General features: G+C 50.0%; 2 protein-coding genes across 9 annotated transcripts; one reads left to right on the top strand and one right to left on the bottom strand.

Moving 5' to 3' along the window:
* The first annotated feature begins 34 nt into the window (after positions 1-34).
* On the top strand, positions 35-18663 carry LOXL3 (lysyl oxidase like 3). Of its 8 annotated transcripts, XM_070475818.1 has the most exons (18): positions 35-470; positions 784-848; positions 2352-2700; positions 4372-4535; positions 5172-5386; positions 12290-12346; positions 12979-13038; positions 14010-14075; positions 15217-15433; positions 15667-15847; positions 15980-16134; positions 16377-16544; positions 16679-16841; positions 17043-17286; positions 17381-17496; positions 17576-17712; positions 17820-17931; positions 18113-18663. In XM_070475818.1, exons 3-18 carry the CDS (start codon positions 2388-2390, stop codon positions 18184-18186), a joined length of 2442 nt encoding a protein of 813 aa, XP_070331919.1. In that variant the 5' UTR covers positions 35-470; positions 784-848; positions 2352-2387; the 3' UTR covers positions 18187-18663. The 8 variants fall into 8 exon arrangements, with proteins under 8 accessions (XP_070331919.1, XP_070331922.1, XP_020751297.1 ...); XM_070475821.1 differs by lacking the exon at positions 12290-12346; XM_070475820.1 differs by lacking the exon at positions 35-470 and having other exon boundaries at positions 746-848; positions 1224-2700.
* HTRA2 (HtrA serine peptidase 2) lies at positions 18619-22033 on the bottom strand. The gene is made up of 8 exons (XM_020895658.2): positions 21212-22033; positions 20895-21099; positions 20612-20806; positions 20339-20371; positions 20009-20114; positions 19804-19873; positions 19081-19176; positions 18619-18977 (listed from the first exon to the last, which is right to left on the bottom strand). The coding sequence occupies exons 1-8, from the start codon at positions 21943-21945 to the stop codon at positions 18812-18814; spliced, it is 1605 nt and encodes a 534-aa protein (XP_020751317.1). The 5' UTR covers positions 21946-22033; the 3' UTR covers positions 18619-18811.

Consider the following 22033-nt stretch of genomic DNA (forward strand, 5'->3'; position numbering starts at 1 on the left):
GGCGGGGCGGGGTTCGCGGGAGGCGTTCCCACCCCTCCCCAACCTCCGAGAACCGAGAAAGGGGAGGAAGATCGGCCAGAGGAAGGGGAAGGGGAAGGGGTACCACCTCCAGACCCCCACCCCCAGCCCTAGGTCTCGCACTAGTAGCTTCTCCTAGAGAAACCCCGTGACTTCGGTCAGAGCACTCTGGCTCTTAGGCTTGGGGGCTGCGTACAACGTCAGATGCTCAACGTGACATCAGAGTGAAGGCCGTGACATCATCTCGAAAATGCCTACGGGCACCCTGGGGCATTGGAGGGACTTTCTGAGCCTTCGAGGCTTCAGTTCCCCGGACCTGACCCGACCCCTGCTCCGCGGGAGATGGGCTATTTACAGTCCGCAGAGCCGGGGACGTGGGGGAAGGGCTGGGGCCGGGGACTGAAGACTTCCCGGAGCTCGGAGCCGAGTCGCCGCACGGGGCGCAGCCCGGGGTAATCTGCGGCCCCGGGGCCTCCTGTGTGTCCAGCTCTCTGACCGCAGCTGCCCGGCACCCAACCCGCGGGAAAAAAGAGCTTTATTAAACAGGCTGGGAGGGGCGAGGAGGGGGGCGGGAGGGAGATTGAGCGGCGGCAGCGGCCCGCTCCAAGGAGGAGGGGAGAAGAGGAGGGAACTGGCCTGGGAGGGATCCTGGGAGAAGGCGGAATGTGGGAGGGCTCAAGGGGACGTGGGAGGAACGAGGCGCGGGGGGGGGAGGGGGGGCGGGGGAGAAAGAGGGGCAGTCTCCCAAGTACTTTTTTTTGGAAGTCCTAGGATTGATCTACAAGACCAAGACTCTTCTCCCAGCCGCTAGGGTCCCCGTTCAGCCAAAGGTAGGGGGAGTCACGCTCCCGGTGGGAGGAAGGAGAGCTGTAGATGGAGAGGATGGTGGAGGGACCTGGGGAAAGGGGTGATGAAGGATAGAATCAAAGGAAAGCCAAGCTACTTAGAGTTGTATAGTCAAAGAAGACACAAGAAGAGTGGAGAAAGGAAGCAGATACTGGGGAGTGGGGGCTACAGGGTGTTCCACATAGGGCATCCGAAGTGCCCGAAGGCTAGGGGCTCCTCTGTGAGGCCCTCTCCCTGGGTCCCCAAGCCAAAATGTCCCCAAACAAAGCTTCCCTGTTGTGTTGTTTGTCTGAGTTGGGGGAAGCATGGGGGGTGGGGGGTAGGGGGAGCTCGCTGTAAAAGAGCTGTTCTCCCGACAGAGCGAAGGCCTTAGCTGAGAAGCCGACTAGTGCTCTTGCCTCCTGTTGCCCGGGAAAGAGATGGCTGTGTTGGCAGGAGGCTTGGACAACCCCACCCACCCCACCCCCACCTTGAGGCCTGGCCCTTCTGGGCCCCTTGACCCTTCAGGGCATGTAGGATGTGTACCAAGTTCTCCAATGCATTCTGGTTTTCTGCCTTTTCTCCCTGGAATCTGCCCAGAAAGGACTCTCAGCTTGATTCCCATTTAGGGGACCTGAGACCTGAGGGTGCCCTAAACCCCTTCTTGCCTGCCTCTTTCCACAATCAGTAACTATCTGTCCTCTCTCTGACTGGCTGAACAGGATCATCTGGGTCCCTCCTGTCTCTGTCCCTTGGCTTTTGTCAGTCCCTCTCCTCCTTTTTGCCTTTTCTTACTGTTCGTGGGGTTCTCAAGGCAAGAATACTGAGTTTCAGCAAGCTCCGGGAGTTGGTGATGGATAGGAAAGCCTGGCGTGCTGCAGTCTGTGGGATCGCAAAGACTGAGCGACTGAACTGAACTGAAATCCTTACTCATTGCCTGCCTTTCTCAGTTGCTCCCCAATTCTGTGTGCCAGACTCTCTCCTGATCCCCTTCTGTCCATTTTTCAACACACTCTCTCTCTCTCCACTGTGTTTGGTCCCCTTTTATTCTCACAGTTTCCCTTCCCCTCACATCCTGTCTGGGTCTCCCTGTCTGTGTCTCCTGCTCAGTCTCAACCTATTTATCTTGATGGGCCTCTGATCTTGGTCTCTAATCTCTGTCTTTTGATCACTGGGTCTCCTTGACCCGTGAGTTGGGATATAGAGGTGATGATAGCAGAACCAGGGAAAGGATATTATGAGACATAACAACTAATAGTGAGCATTTATTCTTTACAGAAGGGAGGGAGAGCCTCCTCTCTCTCTCTCCCCCCCACCCCTCCAATCTGGGTGTCTCAGTCTGTGCCTCTGTTACTCTGTATTTCTCTTCTTATCTAGTGTGTATTTCCTTCTGTCTCTCTTAGCCCCTGGGTCCCTCCCTTTCTGTCCACTGGCTCTCTGTCTCTGGTCTTGACTGGTGTCTCTTCCTCCCATGACCTCTCTCTCAGACCTGGGCTTCTCAATTTCAGCTTCTCTCCCTCTGGGGCGCCCAGGCCTTCCCTGCCATGCGACCTGTCGGTGTTTGGCGGTGGAGCCTGTGGGGGCTGCTGCTGCGCCTGCTCTGCAGTCCGTGCCTGGGCTCTCCAACCCCATCCACGGCACCTGAGAAGAGGGCCGGGAGCCAAGGGCTGCGGTTTCGGCTGGCTGGTTTCCCCAGGAAGCCATCCGAGGGCCGCGTGGAGATACAGCGGGCTGGTGAATGGGGCACCATCTGCGATGATGACTTCACGCTGCAGGCTGCTCATGTCCTATGCCGGGAGCTGGGCTTCACAGAGGCCACAGGCTGGACCCACAGTGCCAAATATGGCCCTGGAACAGGTGAGCAGTGCTTCAGGCACAGCCTAGGTATTGCCAAAGTACAGCCTAAATGTAGGGAGAAGGGACAGCCATGGGGACACAGAACACCAAGAACAGCCAGTGTCAAGTACACCCGCAGAGGATAAACCAGCCAACACATAGCTGTGTGATCAATGCCCTCTCTGAGCCTCAGATGCCCCTATGTGCAAAATGACTAGATGATCTGCAAGTTACTTTCTCCTGCAAAAGTATGATTCTACAGAGCCACATGCAAAGACAGCCCTGACACAGATGAGCCCTGTATGATTAAAGTACAGCTGGTTTCATGGGAAGCTGAGAGCAGGTAAATGATGTCTGGATGTCCCAAAGACAAAAGTGATCACATATACTGCAGCCAAAAAGATCAGATTATAGTTTAGAGCTGAAACCAACAAGCTGGGCTTCCAAAGACAAGTATAAATTTTAGGATAAGTATGATGTGGTTAGTAGGGACTTAGGAGCAATTCTGAGACCTGGGGGCACTTGCATTGTATAAACTCACAGTGGGATTGATAGAGCTCGTGCAATCTGCAGTTAACCCCCAATTCCCCCTGGTTAGACCACATCTGAAATAAAGTATCACTTTAGATGCCACGTTTTCAAACAGACAGTAGAAAATGGAAGTACTGGGCATTTCCTGGTGGTCTAGTAGTTAGGACTTTGCGCTTTCACTCCCGAGGGCACAGGTTTAATCCCTGAATAGGGAACTTAGGTTCCTGAAAATGGAAGTACTTTCAGAGGAGAGCTGCCAGATGTAAAAGATTGGAAGCCACGTTTCAAGGAGGAATAGCTGAAGAAACCAGGGATATATGATATGAAATGAAAAAGCTCTGGATAATAATTACATGATGGTTGAATTCAAACATGAAGACCGTCATTTGACTGAGGGATTTTTCTGGGTGGCATCAAAGGACTGAACCAGACATGGAGTAGAGGAAAGTAATAAATTCAAGAATCTCAATAGTTTGTGATGGTTCCAACAGCGTAATGGGGTGAGAGGTAGGTATCCCAGCAGAGGCTGGGTAAGTCCTGTCAGGATATGCATGAGGGTTCCCTGCACGTGGCCCTTTGAGGGGCCACCAGTTCTGAGAGAAAGTCAGTGATACTCATTTCAGTTTGGCCCAGGTCAAGAGAAGAACACGGGGCAATATGGCAGCACAGAGCAGTCACATGGGAGAATGTAAGGCTGAGGTGAAAGGATCTAGTCTCACAAAGGGCTTAAATCCCTAAGCCCTCAGGCATTGGCTGTATGGTCCTAGGCAAGTTACTTCACTTCCCTGAACTTCAATTTCTTTATACAAGATGGTGATAATATCTAATGGAAGCTCTGTTCTAAGAATGATCACATATGTACATACCTTGGCAGAGTGCCTCACGCACACGAGGCGGCTGTCATTGAAAGGGTAAGGACTGATTAGAACTTCAGTGTTGACTCTTAGGTTTTTTTATTCACCCTACCAAATTCTTGGGTATCCCCAGAACACTATCAACCCTCCATCAATCCCATGCTCCCTTTCCTATTCCTTTCCAGGGTCCCCTGTCCCTTCCCTACACATTCTCTTGCCAGGTGTGAGGCTTCCATGCTCACTCTCACCAGCATCCCCATACTACCTCTCCAAGCCTCTCTACCCCCTTATCTCCCCTCCCACACAGGCCGCATCTGGCTGGACAACCTGAGCTGCAGTGGGACTGAGCAGAGTGTGACTGAATGTGCCTCCCGGGGTTGGGGGAACAGTGACTGTACCCACGATGAGGATGCTGGGGTCATCTGCAAGGACGAGCGCCTCCCTGGCTTCTCAGATTCCAATGTCATTGAGGTCTGTAGTTCATAAACACACACACACATACGTACATACCACCCAGGACGGCAAGACAGAAAGGGTTGTGGGGTGGTTATATGTGGAGATACTAGAATGGAGAGGATCCCATGTGCCCAATGGGATAATTGGGGTTGGTGGGAAACTGGGGAGGTGGCAAAACGATAGAGCTCTGAGACACTATATAGTCCAGGTTTACTTTAGCGTTAGCATTCAAGTTTACTAAGCCTGGCATGAACCTCTCCGACTTCATCCCCGGTCCCCAGGGCACCTGTGCTCTCTCTCAGCTCAGATATTCCTGAGGGAACCTTTCACTCTTACTTTCTCCTACTTCTTCAGTTTGCTACTTCCTCTGTGAAGTGTTCCCTCAGGCTCCAAGCAGAGTTAGCTGCTCCTTCCCCAGCTTCTTCTGGACCCTTTCTCAGAGCACAGCAAGTCCTTACATTCTGGTGGCTGCAGGAAAGTCAACACACCCACACACCTCAGTCGGTACCTCACAGAGAGCAGGCCTGCCTCTCAGCCCCATCTCGCCATTGGGGTCACAGCAAGTGCACTCAATCAGAGTTTCCTAAGAGTGGCCGGACCTGTGAAAGGCGCCACTGGGATTCCTTCCTCTGCTTGTGGTCCCACCCCCAGGTAGAGCATCACCTGCAAGTGGAGGAGGTGCGACTTCGGCCAGCCGTTGGAAGGGGCAGACGGCCCCTGCCCGTGACTGAGGGACTGGTCGAAGTCAGGCTTCCGGATGGCTGGTCGCAAGTGTGTGACAAAGGCTGGACTGCGCACAACAGCCACGTGATCTGCGGGATGCTGGGCTTCCCAAGCGAAAAGCGGGTCAACGTGGCCTTCTACAGGTGAAGGGACGTGGGCGCTGGTGCAGCGGACTGGAGTTGAGGGGCGCTTGTTAAGGAGTGGTGTTGAGGGGCCTCCGAAGGGGTTGGTTCACCTGGAGAGCCGGGGGAAATGTGGAGCCCTCTGTGAAACTAGAGAGCTGAAAAATCTCGGACCATGAAGCGGTCCCCGAGGCGGATCTGCTGCGGGGACCAGCGAAGCTCTGGCCCCAGTGGCCAGAGCCGGGGCGGGGCGAGCGGCGGCGGTGGCGTCGGGGCCCGAGAGGCCGTCGGTCGACAGGTGGCGTCTCCGCGCCCGGGGGCGAGAGCTGGGCCTCGCGAGGCCACGCCCAGAGGCCCGGGAGCCCGCGGGTCTGAGTCGGAGGGTGGGGGTAGCGACCACGCCCCGCCGAGGCAGCACCCGGGCGGGGCCAGACGCCGGGAGTCTGACGGCGACAGGCCCGGGGCTCCCGCGGGGCGGCGGGCCCATCCTGACAGCCAATCCCTGAAGGCCGGAGGGCGCCGGAAGAGGCCGGGGCCCTTCCCTGGGTCCCGGTGGCCCAGTAGGCGTCTGTGAGCGCGAGAGCACTCAGGACTGCTAAGCTAGTTTTCCAGAATATCCTTCAGCCCTGGAGGCCGGCCCTCTCCACCTGCCCTGGAGCCCCGATGTACGCGCCGGCTTCCGGGGAATTTATCACATTGGGGACCGGCTCTTTGCTTACTGCGTCTCGCTTCCCTGGAGTATGTAGTTTGGCCGTTTTGAGAAATTTGGAAATCTCTTTGTAATTTAAATGATTATTTTCTTCAGCTCTTCCTTAGACCAGTTTTGCAGGAAGAGCTCTTAACATCTGGGTGACCTTCTGCTGGGCACGCTACTTCAGATGTGGGGCTGATCGGGGCAGGGTACAGCATAAAAGCTCATTTTTAATGAAAGCATATCTAGATTTTGCACTGCCTTTCCGTTGAGGCAGCATCCCACTGCTCATATTAGCCTTGTAATCACCTAAATAGGTCTTCCCTCCTCCTTGATACTGATAGAGCAGCCTATTTGAACCTAAATCTGTTGAGTTTACCCTATGAAATGTTTGATACATGATCTCATGTCTGATACATCATTTAAAAACCATAATGATCCCATGAGATTATCTTGAATCTTGACATTTTTTTGCGCTTATCATCCCTCCCTGCCCCCTCTGTTCAATAGATATGATAGCTATGCCTCCTGACTTCATCAAAGTGACTGTTAAATTTGTTGAAATCTTTAAAACCAAAGTCTAACTCTTCTTATGAATCCTCCAGATTTACATCAAACCTTTAATCATTAGTTGTGAAATGTTTTTTCAACAGTTGGGACAAACTGAACACTACAGTGATACAGCCAACATTTCATCATCTTATCTATAATGAAATTATAGTCTTTTGCTAAAATCCCGATATACTGTGTTCACAGCCATTCTGCAATTTTAGTAATCTTAAAGGAAAGCATGGTGGTTTGATTGAGTTGACTTTTACTGAAATCCATTTAGATTTCTAAGGATCACCATATTTTTTCCTCAATGCTCACAAACTTTCTATTTAATGACTATCCAAGAACATAAATTATCTGTAAATTGAGGAATCCTTTTCCTCCTTTTTGAAAGTTAGTACATTATCCAGCCTCCAGTCATTTCCATACTTGCTGAAATTTTTTTTGCCTTGGCTCTGAGACACATCTGAAAATTCTTTAGGCTCCAAGGAATATACTTTTCCTGGTATAGCAACTCATATACAGTTTAAAACATCTGTGTGCTGTGCTCCTCTGCTATTATCTACCTTGGGCCTATATTTCCATGTGCTTGTTCTTTACCTTTTCAAATCCAAACTCCAGGTTCTGAAAGATTAGTGCAACTTAAATGGCAGGCATTTCAGATGAAGAGGATAGCATGAACAAAGGTATAGAGAATAAACATTTATTGAGTGCCTATTGTATGCCAGGGACTGTTGTAGACACTAGGAATTCAACAATAAACAACAACCAAAAAAAAAAAAAAAAAAAAACACCCAAAAATCCTTGATCTCATGAACTAGGGAAGAATCAGGAAAAAAGTAAAATTACAAAATGTACGGTTGGCAAAGAGTGTAATAGGTAAAAATAAAGCAGGGAAAATGTTAGGAAGTGGGACTGGAATTGCGGTTTTAAAATAAGTCAGAGGAGGCATCATTTGAGAAAATATTTAAAGGACACAAACTATGCAAAAATCTTGATGAGCATCTCAAGGAAGAAACATCATAAATGAGAAGATAGCAGATGAGGGGTTAGGGGGAATTCTTGTCATACTCCGGGAGGCCACTGGGGCTGGAGCTGACTGAACAAGGCAGAAAATGACAGGAGATGTAATTTAGGAGAAGATAAGGAAAGAATGAGGAGCCAGATCATGTAAGGCCATTTGAGAGACTAATTTTTACCCTGTGAGATGAGGTTTTGAGCAGAGGTGTGATGTCTGTCTTCCACTTTTGCATATTATTTGGACAGTTTTGTTAAGAATAGACTGTAAGGAATGTGTAGAGTCAAGGAGGCAGGGAGACTTGTTAGGCAGTTATTGTCTCCTGAAAGCCAACTAAAGAAAATGAGAGGTGATGTGACCAGTGAAAGTGGTGAAAAAGTGATCAAATTCTGTGTTGAAGATAAAGTCAACAGGATTTGCTGATGGATTCAGTGTGGTGTGAGAGAATGAGAAGAATTAAGGATCATTCCAAGGTTTTTGGCCTGAGCTAGATATGGAGTTGGCCTCATTTGATAAAGAAAACAGTGAGTAGGGCATGTTTTATCTGGAGATGGGAAAGTGGAGATTGTGTATTAGGAACTTGTTTTTAGACCAATTAAATTCAAGGTGCTTTAGACACTGAAATGGTGAGGTTATTGGGTATATGACTCTAGAGTCCAGTTGAATACAAGTATTTAAAGCCCTGAAACTGGACAACATCACCAATGGAAGGAGTGTAAATAGAGAAAAGGAGTTGCAGGGACTGAACTCTAGGGAGTTTAAACATTATGACGTCAGGAAGATAAGGCAAAATGCACACAGGGAGGTGAGGTAGAAAGAAAACCAGGTGAGTGTGGAGACCTGGAAGCCAAGTGAAGTGCTTCAAGGATGAGAGAGAGGGATCAACTGAGTCACTACTGCTGATGCTTCCAAAAACATGAGGACTGAGAAATGAATACGATTTAGTAACTTGGATGTCATTGTTGACCCCAACAGAGATGAAAATCAACAGGATATTTTGAAGGACAGTTGACTGGAGTAGAAGATTGTTGTTCAGTCACTAAGTCATGTCCAACTCTTTTGTGACCCGGTGGACTGTAGCCTGGCAGGCTCCTCTGTCCGTGGGGTTTTCCAGCCAAGAATATTGGAGTGGGTTGCCATTTCCTTCTCCAGGGGATCTTCCCAACCCAGAGACCAAACCCATGTCCTCTGCACTGCAGGCAGTACTTACTGCTGAGCCACCAAGAAGTCAGAGAGATGTATACTGAGCAATAGTGGAAGAAAAATCTGAATGGGTAAAGTAAGGCTAGGAAATGAAACACTTTTAATGCCGGATTGGAGAGTTTTACCTTTATCCTATGAAAAATTAAAAAATAAAAGTACTTGTATGGGACAGTGATAAAATAAGGCCAGTGTTTTTTAAAGTTTGTCTGATAGTAGTGATTTGGAAGAGGAGGTTCTAGATGCAGTAAGATTAATTAGGAATTATAAAAATGAAGCTGATTAGGAGGATGACAACAAAGAGAGAGGAATGAATAGATGTTGGATGATTAGTAGAATATAGAAAATAAAAGAAGATATAATTAAAATGATTCTGAGTCTGCTTAAGAGAAGGATGGTGCCTGGCATCTCTGGGCTTCAAGTTAATATGAACTAGCTTTAGACATGGGCCATCCCTGGGAATTTTGAGGCCCAGGAATTGTCCCTAAGTATTCACGGACTCAAGAAAGTTTCAGAAATCAGGAATATATGTGTGCATATTGGAATCTCTTACTGAGTCTGGGGTATGAAGGCTGGAAAAGGAGATATATATTAAGTACAGAGTTCATTCTTAGTAGGGAAAGAGATTACAATGGTCCTGAGAGATTCTGTGATGAGAATTTGACGTAGATATTCCTTCACAGGTCAAGTCAGATAGAGGTAGACTCCTCATAGGTAATACAATTATAACGGCTAGGCAGGATAGTTATAAATGACTCTGCCTTCCTTGGAGAAAGAAGATGCATCTGCTAGCTTTTAGAGGAAGTTAGTAAGATTTAAAGAATAAGAAAATCAGAATGTGATGTGTTTATCATTTTTCAACTTGATTTGGTACTTCTACCCTAGAACATGTGAAAGTTGTAGAATTTTAGAAGAGGAAAAGAATGTGTAGGTAACTGAACCATTTACTGCCTTTTTGCAGGCAAATTGAGGTTCTAAGAGCTTAAGTGCTATTTAAGAAGGCACTCTTCTAGTTCATTTCAGATATTCTAGTTCATATTCAGATATATTCATTGACAGATATTTATTGAACTCCTACTATTTGCCAAGCACTGTGCAAGGTGCTGAGAATACAGAGGTGATGAGAGAGTTAATTTGGCACCAGATCATAGAAGACCTTATAGGCTATGGTAATGATTTGAATCTTTATGGTAAAAGTAATGGAAAGTGATTGAAGTTTTTCAATGAGGAGGGCTGTGAGAGGACATGATCAGGTTTGTGGCTCCCAGAGATCACTTTGCATTTTGAGAATGGTTTAGAGAACAGCAAGAGCAAATGGATTAGAGAGTCATTCGGGAAGGAACATTGACTTGGTTATGGACTTGGTTATGGGTTGACTTTGGGAGCCAAAGAAGAGAGGGATGTCAAGGTTGATTCCTAAGTTTCTGGCATAGATTTTGCTAAAAGAATTATGAGTTTATTTTTGGACCCACATTACATTTTAGATAATTTTGAGATATCTAAGTAGGAACATCAAGAAGGCAATGGGATATACAAGGTTAGATGTAAATGAGAATATATAAAGAGAGGGTTTGAAGTGAGAAGAATGCCTTAGAGCTCCAAAAATGTCAATTACTATATAGAGGAGGAGCCTGCAAAGAAGACCAAGAAAGAGCATCCAGAATTAGGACTCAAATAAAGCTAGTAGTGTTGTGACAGCTAAGGGGGGAGAGAGAGCAGCAGTGTCAGATACTACCCAGAGTCGATGGTATGTGAGACAAAACAAAATTCCAGATTTATTATCACAGAGTGGTGGGTGGGGAAAAACAGAAAGGAGCAGATTAAGGAGTGAGTGGGAAAGGTGATGAGTGTTGACACTACTGAAAAGTTTTTCTACTAAGAAGAAATGTGGGGTGGAGTGTATGTGTGTGAGAGAGAGAGATTTGAATATGTTTAAAAGGATTCCGTTGAGGAAAGGTTATGTGCAACTTCTCAATTGAGGAGAGAAAAGCTCATAGGGGAAGGAATTCAGAAACATTTAGGGGTGGTGGCTTTAGAAAAGAGAGACAGGTATCAGCACTAGTCCTAAATAAGTACCAGGTCCTCAATGTAACCTGTATTTGCCTTATATATTTTAATAATTATATATACCATATAATTATAAAGACCTTATAAAGTCCTTAAATAACTAGAGAAGTACTTCTAAATTTCTATATAATACATTTTTCTGAGTACTGTTACATGATTTCTCTTGGTTACTGGTGAAAGAAAATGGCAGATATATTTCATTTCAGACATGTTTGAGAAAAAGACATTTGGAGAAGACATTTTACCCTATACTTATCCAATGAAAGGGTCTAAACTCTTAGCAGTGTCTCAGGAAAGGGACCCAAGAGTTATTGTAGACTCTTTGCTAGGAATGTTGGACGTATTGGATGTTTTGGCAAAGACCATCCTCAAGAAGAAGCCAAGGTAGGAAATACCAAGCAGATTTAGCCCTGTTTATATATTAAAATCCTAGCACATCTGCACATAATATACCACATCCAAATATAACTCAAGAGAAACAGCCGAACAGGAACATGTTCAAAGACAGGATAACTAAAAGGATAATGGGGAATCCCATAAATTTTGTAAGGACAGACAGACAAGACCTGCATTCATCTATACATAGTTGGACAGGACAAAGAGTGGGCAAAATGAAAGTCTTTGAAATCAAAGGGAGAATGAGAGGAGAAACAGACCTAGTTTCCATTCATTAGACTTAAGGTAACCTCTTGAAGAGTAAAATAGGTCAAATATTTAGGTCAATTAAGAAGAAATAAGGTTTTAGACCTTAATTCCATAGAAGTAAGTTTGGGAGATGAGCTGTTTGTGAATGACTAAAGCATATGGGATTTGATTTAGACAGGAAGGATGCTGTCATCGTAAGCATCCTGGCCTCATGCTCCCCAGTCAGACCAAGTTAATGTCCCTTGCTGTCCAGCCTTGTTCCTTGGTCCTAGTTCACTGGCCTCAGGCCTGGATATGCCAGAAGCCAGAGCGCATCCAGAAAAAAAATACACAGTCAGCCTCCCTAGGTGTGACCAGGCCACTTCTCTCTCCTTGCCTTGTCAATCTGGCAGTCTTAACACCCTTCCACTTTAATCTGTACCCCCAGTTCTCCCCCAGGTTTAGATCAGCCCTAATATCAATCCAAGAATCCTGTTCCCCATCTGCCTTAGCCTAATTTCCGTGGGTCCCGATACAGGGTCTTTATCAGCCCCGAGTCCGCGTCCTTCACTGCAACTCACCTGCCTTGTTCATGTGCTTATGAGGCCAAACAGCTGTGAAGGGCAGAGCCTTGGGGCATCTAATGTTATAAGATCCTGCCACCAGGAGGCCTCTAACTGCTAAAACAGAAATCTTGCCCCTGGTCCCTGTTCCAACTTTTCCCACTTGGTTCTAGACTGTTCCTGACTCTGCTGTTGTCTTATCCTCACAGAAAGTTGAGGAAGCGAGCGGCCAAAGCCTCGGCCCGACGCTCCAAGCCCCTTGGAAGGTAATGGGGCAAGAGCCCCGGGACCTCCTGCTCATCCCTGTGGCCCCAGGAGGTGGATGGATGGAAGGCAGCCTATCCATGTCCATCCCAGAACCCAAGCTGATGAATTAGGGATGTGGCTGGGAAATGGCCATTCCAGGAGGGAGGGGAGGGGAGGCAGGCATGGGGATGGGTAAGCTTTGATTTAGGAAACGCAAGGAGGAAATAATGTAGGAATGACTAAGGAGAGACCTCTGCATCTTTATACTGCCCCTAAATAGCTTGGACTCCAGCCTCCGCCACCTGCATGCTTCCTCCCCTCCCCTAACTCCTAACCTCCCTTCATTCAGCTACATTCCCACACTCACTCCTCCCTCCACCATTCCTCTCATCTCCTCTCCCCTCACCACCTGGACAGACATCACCAGATTTCTCATCACTGTTGCTGAATCCAGAGAGCAGCATGTATTCCAAAAATACAGTTAAGTGGTATTCAGCAGTGTATGTGGAAAATCTGACTGCCTTTGCTTTGCTCCTTCCCATGCTCTGCATGAAGGGTCCTTCCTAGAAACAGAAAAAAGAAATAATCCTTTACCTTTCCTGGGTAATGTACCTGACCACTACTTCCACTAACTTCTTTCTCCTTTTTTCAGACCAGTCACCAAGCTTAAAGCCAAACCCAAAACCCAAATGGGCAGGGGGCCAGTTAAGAGGTAAATAAAGTTTAGGCTGGGTGGAGAGGAAAGGGAGTGCCAAGTGATGAGTCGGGGCATCGGGCTGTGGTTAGGAAGGGGTCCAAGAGACGCCTCCATCAGGAGGTGGAGGAGCAGCAGCAACTGTTACAAGCCACCTTCCAGATGATTCACCAAAATGTAAAGTAAGATTGGCCCTTTGGTTTTGGGTTTTGTTTGTTTGTGTTTTTGTTTTTTGGTTTTTTTTTTGCCCTTATGTTTTTTGTCTGAGGAATTAGGCTCGTCACAGGATTTTTGAAAAACCTCCATAGAAGTTCACGCATTGACTTCTCCTGTTCCACATGCTTATTTATCTTCCCCCAGAAGATTTTAGTAGATACTCTGGCCCTCTTGTCCTTCAGATGCCATGCTTGCCTCTCACCCAAGAAGTTAAGTTTCCCTAAGGGATCAGTGTTCCCATCCTACCTTTATTTGATAATCGTTAGATGGAATAAGTGCTACTGGGTTGGATGTGATACTCAGGATCCCCTCTGGAACCTTTCCCAGGGAAGGAGTCAGATGGCAGTCCTGACTCTCTGGCCCAGTTAACACGATTAGGCTCCCATTTCCATTATTTTCCTCCTGGGTGCCTTCAGAACCCCAGGGAACAAAAAGCTCCCAATCCCAATGATTGCATCTCACTTGGCTTCTGAAGGCAGTTTGTGCATGAAAAGTCTCCTGGAGAGCTTCTTCAGCAGTGGGTGAGCTGTAGAGAATTCAGCCCTTTCTGTTGTCTCCGCCTCTCTTCACAGCATCCCAGGATCACTCAGTGGTCCCAGGCACCCCTCACGCCCCAGCTCCTCCCTCTGGTGCCTTCAACAGGCCTTGGGATTTGGGGGTGTTCCCACAGTGCCCTTCTAGCTTAGGGTTGTGTTGCACAACATGGCCATACCCTGGCCTTCCCTGACCCCCATGTTAAAGTGATGACCTCTTTCACTTTTATTTTCAGCCAGACAGGACTTCGAAAGAATACTAAGTCTCTTTGAGCTTCAGAGTCCACTTATCTTGAGCTTCCAAAGGTATTCTGTAAAGTCTCCAGGCTTTCTCTGTCTGATTTGTCTATAGCTTATCCCTCTGTGTGTCTTCCTAGCCAGTGGCTTCAAATCATCATATTCCTCCTCTAACATCAAGTGATAGAGCACATTACTGCAGTAGTTCACCACCAGACCACCCTCAAAGGCCCACTCCACCAACACAAGGCCTCATTGGTTCCTTCCCTCTCTGGGTTCAAACCAGCTGTTCTAGGAAGAAAGCTCTTATCACATGGCTCACTGCAATATTCCATTCCGTTGCTGTTGATAACCAAGTCCCCTCATTCTCTCCAGCATCTCTCTGCTGTGTTTCCAAGTTTTAATGTCTCTACTTTAGTCCCATTTTCCTGCTTAGGTGGCTATGGAACATTCTTTCTGATACATTTAAACTACAGAAGCATGGATTACCTCATTAAAGACCCATACAGTTCAGCTTTCGGTCTGGGGCTATCCTTACCCTTCTGTTTTTCATATACCCTCTCCTTCTTTGGTCGTGTGGTCTCTCTCTGTCTTGTATTTGTACATCTTCATTCCTATTTATACCAACTCCTGTCTTTCCTCTTCACCATCTGCTCTGTTCTTCCTGTAACTGCCCATCATCCTCTGGCCTGGAAGCCCCTCTGGCCTCTTAAGAAGCCATGTGGACCCAAGACTTACTCACTTCTTTGCATCCTGACTCATTTAGTTCTTTCAGTCACAGTGTAATAGAAAGATCTGCTTACTCTGGCCATTCAGGCTTCCTGTTAGCTACTCCCTCCTGCCTATCTCTTCCAGATGGTCGGTCCTGGCTTCCTAATCTCTTTGCACAGCAGCTTCAGCCTCCATTAGGGCCAGCTCCCTGAAACCACACAGAACAAGCTTGCTGTCAGGCAAGTCAAAACTAGCCTTCCTCCCCACAGGATTCTTCTGTTGCAGAACATACCCAAGGACCCCCCGTCTGGGCTCTCTCAGCCTGGAAACTCCCCATTACCATTGTCTCTTTGTCTCTGTGTTTCTGCAGAGAGGAAAAGAAGAACTAAAGCGGTCATGAAAGGTTGGGGGATGGCGGAGGCATGGAGCGGGAGGAGGGTAGTGGGCAAAGAGGCAAGCATGTTGTTTTACCCAACTGCTCCCACTCCTGTCCCCCCAGGCTGCTGGCCCGGCGGCAGCAACACTCCTTTGGTCTGCACGGGGTGGCATGCGTGGGCACGGAGGCCCACCTCTCCCTCTGCTCCTTGGAGTTCTATCGAGCCAATGACACCATCAGGTGCCCTGGGGGGGCCCCTGCGGTGGTGAGCTGTGTGCCAAGCCCTCTCTACGCAGCGTCCAGTGGCCAGAAGAAGCAACAGTCGAAGCCTCAGGGGGAGGTGTGTGAAACACTATGACCTTCCCCACCACCCAGGTGAAGAACCCCGTAGCCTGGCCACCCCTGGATTAAGCATAGTTCTGACCTTGGAGGACAGAGAGGAACCTTCCAGGGGTTGGGCCACAGACCTGAGACCACCTGCTCCCTCCCACCAGAATCGCATTCATCTCCCAGGTCTACTGTCTCTGTGCTGATGTTCCCATTCACTGCTAGGCACCTCTCTCTCCTCTACAGGCCCGAGTGCGTCTAAAGGGCGGAGCCCACCCAGGAGAGGGCCGGGTAGAAGTCCTGAAGGCTGGCACGTGGGGCACAGTCTGTGATCGCAAGTGGGACCTGCAAGCAGCCAGCGTGGTGTGTCGGGAGCTAGGCTTCGGGAGTGCTCGAGAGGCTCTGAGCGGTGCCCGCATGGGGCAGGGTGAGGCGGGCACAGGTTGGAGGGAGAGGGAGGTAGGAGGTACATACTCCTGGAGGGGTACCTTCCTTAGGAAGGAGACCCCTGGGCAGAAAGTAAAGTTAGAACCTCCCCATCTCTGACTTCTGACCTTAGGCATGGGTGCCATCCACTTAAGTGAAGTTAGATGCTCTGGACAGGAACTCTCTCTCTGGAAGTGCCCCCACAAGAACATCACAGCCGAAGACTGCTCCCATAGCCAAGATGCTGGTGTCCGATGCAACCTGCCCTACACTGGGGTGGAGACCAAGGTCAGGCACTCTTTCCACCTTGGTTCAGGTATCTCGTCCTATCCAGTCCTACCTGGTCATGATGCAGTCTGATGGCCCTTCTGCCCCCTGCCTCAGGCCCCTGTCATCCTGCAGCTCCCCTTGATGCCACCACTTTCTAGCCCTGTGGGTGCTTCTGAATCACCATTCAGTCCTGGGCCCACTGCAGACTCCCACTCCTCCACCCCGAAAGCGTCCGCAGCACTTCCATTGCCTCACTGCAGATCCGACTCAGCGGGGGCCGCAGCCGCCATGAAGGGCGAGTGGAAGTACAGACAGGGGGCCCAGGCTCCTTTCGCTGGGGCCTCATCTGCGGAGACGGCTGGGGGACACTGGAGGCCATGGTTGCCTGCAGGCAGCTTGGGCTGGGCTATGCCAACCACGGCCTGCAGGTGAGTGGGGAGCAGAGAGGAACCGAGGCTGTTGCCTCCAGAGGTTGTGCTGGGGACAGAGGTCTGTCAAAATGAGTCCCTTGGCTGGCGAGGCTGGATGGTGGCCTCACAAAAACACCTCTCTATGTCCCCAGGAGACCTGGTACTGGGATTCGGGGAATATAACAGAGGTGGTGATGAGTGGAGTGCGCTGCACAGGGACTGAGCTGTCCCTGGACCAGTGTGCTCATCATGGCACCCATGTCACCTGCAAGAGGACAGGAAGCCGTTTTACTGCTGGAGTCATTTGTTCTGAAAGTGAGTGAAGTGTCGGGTGATGCAAGCCAGGGAAGGGAGGCTCTGGCTCACCTCTTTGCAGGGAGAGCTGCAATCTGGAGGGGTACACTTTCCCTGTGGAAAGCCAGTCTCACCCATTTTATGGGGGAGGGGATGGAAGCACTCCCACCTGTCCCTGCCCCTCAGCAGTGACATCTAACTCTCCTCCCTTCCTCGGTGCAGCCGCATCAGATCTGCTGTTGCACTCAGCACTGGTGCAGGAGACCGCTTACATCGAGGACCGGCCCCTGCACATGTTGTATTGTGCTGCTGAAGAGAACTGCCTGGCCAGCTCAGCCCGCTCAGCCAACTGGCCCTATGGCCATCGGCGTCTGCTCAGATTCTCCTCCCAGATCCACAACCTGGGACGTGCTGACTTCAGGCCCAAGGCCGGGCGCCACTCCTGGGTGTGGCATGAGTGTCATGGGTGAGAGGGTCAGCTAGTAGAAGGGCAAGACCACTGGGGAAGAGGCGCATCTGTGGGGGCAGGGAAGGAAACAGGGATTCCCTTGTCCCCACAGGCATTATCACAGTATGGACATCTTCACTCACTACGATATCCTGACCCCCAACGGCACCAAGGTGGCCGAGGGCCACAAAGCTAGTTTCTGTCTAGAAGACACCGAATGTCAGGAGGGTGAGTTGGGGCCTAGAATAGACTGCACTATCCTCATCTCCACAGCCTTGCCTCACATGACGTATGCTCATTTCCTCAGATGTCTCCAAGAGGTATGAGTGTGCCAACTTTGGAGAGCAGGGCATCACTGTGGGCTGCTGGGATCTCTACCGGCATGACATCGACTGTCAATGGATTGACATCACAGATGTGAAACCAGGAAACTACATTCTGCAGGTGCCTGGGTCTGAGACTTGCGCTTGTTGAGTGGGAGGATTGTTTTATTAAAGGCAGCTTTGGATTTGAGGAATGCAGCTCATTTGTTGGCTTTCTCCCACTCACAGGTGGTCATCAACCCCAATTTTGAAGTAGCAGAGAGTGACTTCACCAACAACGCCATGAAATGTAACTGCAAATATGATGGACATCGCATCTGGGTGCACAACTGTCACATTGGTATCTGGCGGGAAGAGAAGCCAGAAGGCCTGGGGGTGGGAGGGAAAGGCCTTCATTCTCATCTCCCTAGGTTGTTTCTGGGCCTCCCACCCACTTCCGGATCTCCCAGTCTCTCCATTTCCACCCACCCTTCCCCACAATGGGTCTGTTTTCCTACCCAAACTACCTGTTCACCTTTCAGGGGATGCCTTCAGTGAAGAGGCCAACAGGAGGTTTGAACGCTACCCTGGTCAGACCAGTAACCAGATCATCTAAGGTGCCACCACCTTCCTCTCCAGACCACCACTGGCCCCTAATGGCAGGGGTCTGAGGCTGCCATTACCTCAGGAGCTTACCAAGGAATCTTTGACGTCAGCAGGCCCACAGCACTCATCCGCTGTGCACTGCGGATGTGGAACCGTCAAGCAGAAATCACTGCCCTCTTTCCTAGGCCAGCTGTCCTGATCTGTGGCCAGGCCCGGGGAATTCTGCGCCCAGGCCCAGCACCAAGCCAAGCACACCAGAGAGGCGCACCTGATTAACTGCCCAGGACAACAGACAACAGCAGCTCATTTTCTTGAATAGGGAGGTCAGAATGGTTTAACTCCAGTATCTCCCCTCAGTTCTGGAAGATAAAGCTTTACCTCTAGCCTTTTTGTGGGGGGAAAGAGCAGTGTTCCACCCTCCCCCTCATTTTTCAGTATGACATGTTGTTAGGTATAATTTTATTTTATATAAAAAGTGTTTTTGTGATTCTTCAGAGTCCAGGAATCGGTGCTGGTAGTTGGAGGGACCTGCCCCCAACTGGTTCATTTAATCCTCTGTCCAGGTGCCCTCAGAGCCCAAGCCATGAAACCAAGGCTGAAATCAGAGCAGGAGCCTCCTACTCTTGCTGATCCATTCATTCTGTGACTTCAGGGGTCACATATAAGGTCAATGTTTCCTGTCCTCGCCGGATCCGCACTGCCAGTTGGGATTGGGTTCGAACAGCTTCATAAATATCTTCAGCATTTTGTACCAGCTGCTCCCCAATAGCCAAGATCACATCACCAGGTCGCAGACCAGCCCTATGGCAAAAGACAGAGATATAAAGGAGGGGCTAGATGGCCTAGTTCAAGGGCACATACATGCCCCACCCATCTCCACCTCCTAAGGCAGCCTCTCCCTCACCGGTGAGCAGGGGAGTCCAGGATGACTTTATGGATGAGCACACCATGCTGAACATCAGGAAAGCTTGGTTCTCGAAGCTGTAGTTCAGCAAGGATGCTGAAAGGACACATATCACTCTGTTAATCACAGGGCACTCTCCCCATTTGGGGTTTGCCTCAAATCTTTCATCAGCACACTGACAAATGTGTGAACAGGGCATGCACTAGATCCTCTTGATACAAAAACAATTCACTTTCTGCCTTCTAGCAGTTAGGAAGTGGAATATGTATATATAGAAGATAACATTCCAAGTGACACACAGTGTTAAATCAATAGCACTAATGTCATTCGAGAATCCTAAGAGAAGCTATAACTTTAGGAAGTGCTGTAACTTTAGCTTAACCTAGAAGGATCAATCTGATATTTAACTATATAAAATAAGAACAACATAAAAACAGGGGATTAGGAATCAAGTTGGCCAGAACAGAAAATACTCATAAGGAAGCCACGTCTGGAAGGTTGGGTATTGTAAATCTAAGCAATAACAGGATGGGAGGTATGCCAAATAGAGTAAGGTGAGAAAAATCAAGATAATGAGAGAGGACAGCTCCTCCGATAGCTCCAAGAATGAGGCAACTCATCTTAGATAAAAACAGAACTAAGAACGAAGCTCAACAGAAGTGCCAGGTACCCACCACTGGTTACACTGATGGCCCTACATGTCACTACCCCTAAAGCTCATACCTGGGAGTCAAGGTCAGCATCATCACCCCAATGTAGCGGCGCTGGGATCCACTGATTCCGAACCAGGAATCTGTGTTAGAAGGACAAATGAGCTGCACCCAGGTATATCCTTACTTCCCCTCATCCACCCAACAGACCCCTCTACAGCAAACCCTCCCCACCCCTGCCACTTAAAGAAACCCCTTTCCCCGCAAGCCAGGCTTACTCTTCTTTTCTCCACGATGCAGAAACTCTCGAAGGCGATCGGAAGGGATGGCAAAGGAGATTCCAGCTGTGACCTTCATGGTATTCACCCCAATCACCTCCCCATCCTGTTGGGACACAGCCCACTATTCTCTAGCCCAAACAAATAATAGGAGATGGGGGTATCTGAGCAAGAGTGGCAGGGAGTTTTGGGGGAGATCTAGTTGGATTCTGGGAGACAGCCAACAAGAAACTGCTCAGAAACTTGACCAAACATCAGTGAGTTAGGGAAAACCCACCCCTTCCCATACTGACCTGGGACAGGGATTCTTGGAAAGGATGTCGCACTTACCAGGTTAACCAGGGGACCTCCAGAGTTTCCAAACTGCAGGACAAGGAGAAAAGATGGGAGAAATCCAGGGACTCTACGCCTCGGGGCACAACCAGGATGTAGACACTTTCTCCAAATCCTCTCCTTTCCCAGCCCGTGAAGGAGTGGCCACATTTTTTGCGACCCAATCCCGGTATATAGGCTCATCCACCATCTATCACAATTGGTGCCTGTACCACACACCCCCTAGCCTCCCCCAACCTAGTCTTTCATTTCTCTCATGTCAGGACGCACATCAATAGCGGCATCAGTCTGGATGTACTCCACATTGGTTTGCGGAAGGCCCAGGTCTTTGGCTGGACGCTGAGCAGAGCTGACAATGCCGGAGGTGATTGTGTTCTGCAGCGCAAAGGGACTGCCCATAGCAACAACAAACTCCCCTTGGCGGACGTCCGCCGAGCGCCCCAGGGGCAGCGTGGGGAGAGGCTCCTAGGAGAGAATGGGCGCGAGGACGTGTCACCTGGAGATGTGAACAGATTCACAGCTCCAGGCAGACATGGCCCGCCCCGGCCCCCACCTTGGTCTGAATCCTCAGGGTGGCGATGTCTGCCACGGGATCCACAGCTGTGACTACGGCCTCATATGTGTCGCCGCTAGGCAGCCTTACACGGACTCGGCGCCGATCAGCCACCACATGGGCATTGGTAACGATGAGTCCATCGGCAGCCACCACGAATCCTGAGCCATTCGAGATAGGGACTTCGCGGCCCGAAAAGGGGTGCCTGGAATGGGGGGTCGGGGGGAGAGTACGGATGTGAGGAGGCTCGGGCCCATCCTTCTCGCCCGCCCTCTAGCCCTCGGCTTCGTTGCCTTAGTGTTTACCCCCACCGTTACCGGCCCAAGATCTCGATATAAACCACGGCAGGGGCCGTCTTCTCCACCACGTCCGCGATGAAGTTGTACTGGCTCCGGGGAGAGGTGGGCGGCGAGCCAAGGACCGAGGCGAGCACAGCCGGGGGTCCCCGCCCCCCGCCCCAAAACAACAACAGCACTGCCCCTCCAGCGCCCAGCGCCACCGCCAGCCACACGCGTGGACGGGTTCCAGGAGTCCCTGAGTCTTCCGGGGTCCGGGGATCTGGGGTCCCAGCGATCAGCCGTGCTCGAAGATCCGAAGTCCGGGACCTCAGACATGTCCTTGGTTCAGGGACCCCCACAGATAACCGGGCCCTGAAACTGGGGGTCCCATAAGTCACTCGGGTTCGAGGGTCAGAAGTTCCTGACGTCAGCAGGGCCCGGAGGTCAGGGGTCAACAGGGGTCCCTTTCCCCAGCGACCCCCCCCCAAAGCCCGCCATCCCCGGAGGCTCCAGCCAGCACCCCGCCCCGCCCTCAGTGCAGCCATCAGCTCCGCCTCGGCGGCTTCCTCGCCCGCCCAGCGCAGAGGCGGCGCCCTAAAGACGTGAGCGGGAGGACAGCTGGACGCTGAGGACGCCGGTACCTGAAGTCTCCAGAAGTGCACGCTGGGACCCAGGATTCCGGGAGGCCAACTCCGCCCCCTCCCCGCGAATGCCGGGAATTGTGGTCCCCGCGGGACGCGAGTTATGAGGTGGCCCACGGGTCCGCGAGGCATGCTGGGACCGCTAGCCCTTCCGGGGCGCCTCAGAATTTCAGGTCCCGGCACCCTGGGCGGATGCCCGAAGACTCCGCCTTCCCAAGAG

This window comes from Odocoileus virginianus, chromosome 2 (assembly GCF_023699985.2).
Source record: "Odocoileus virginianus isolate 20LAN1187 ecotype Illinois chromosome 2, Ovbor_1.2, whole genome shotgun sequence".
Lineage (NCBI taxonomy): Eukaryota > Metazoa > Chordata > Mammalia > Artiodactyla > Cervidae > Odocoileus > Odocoileus virginianus.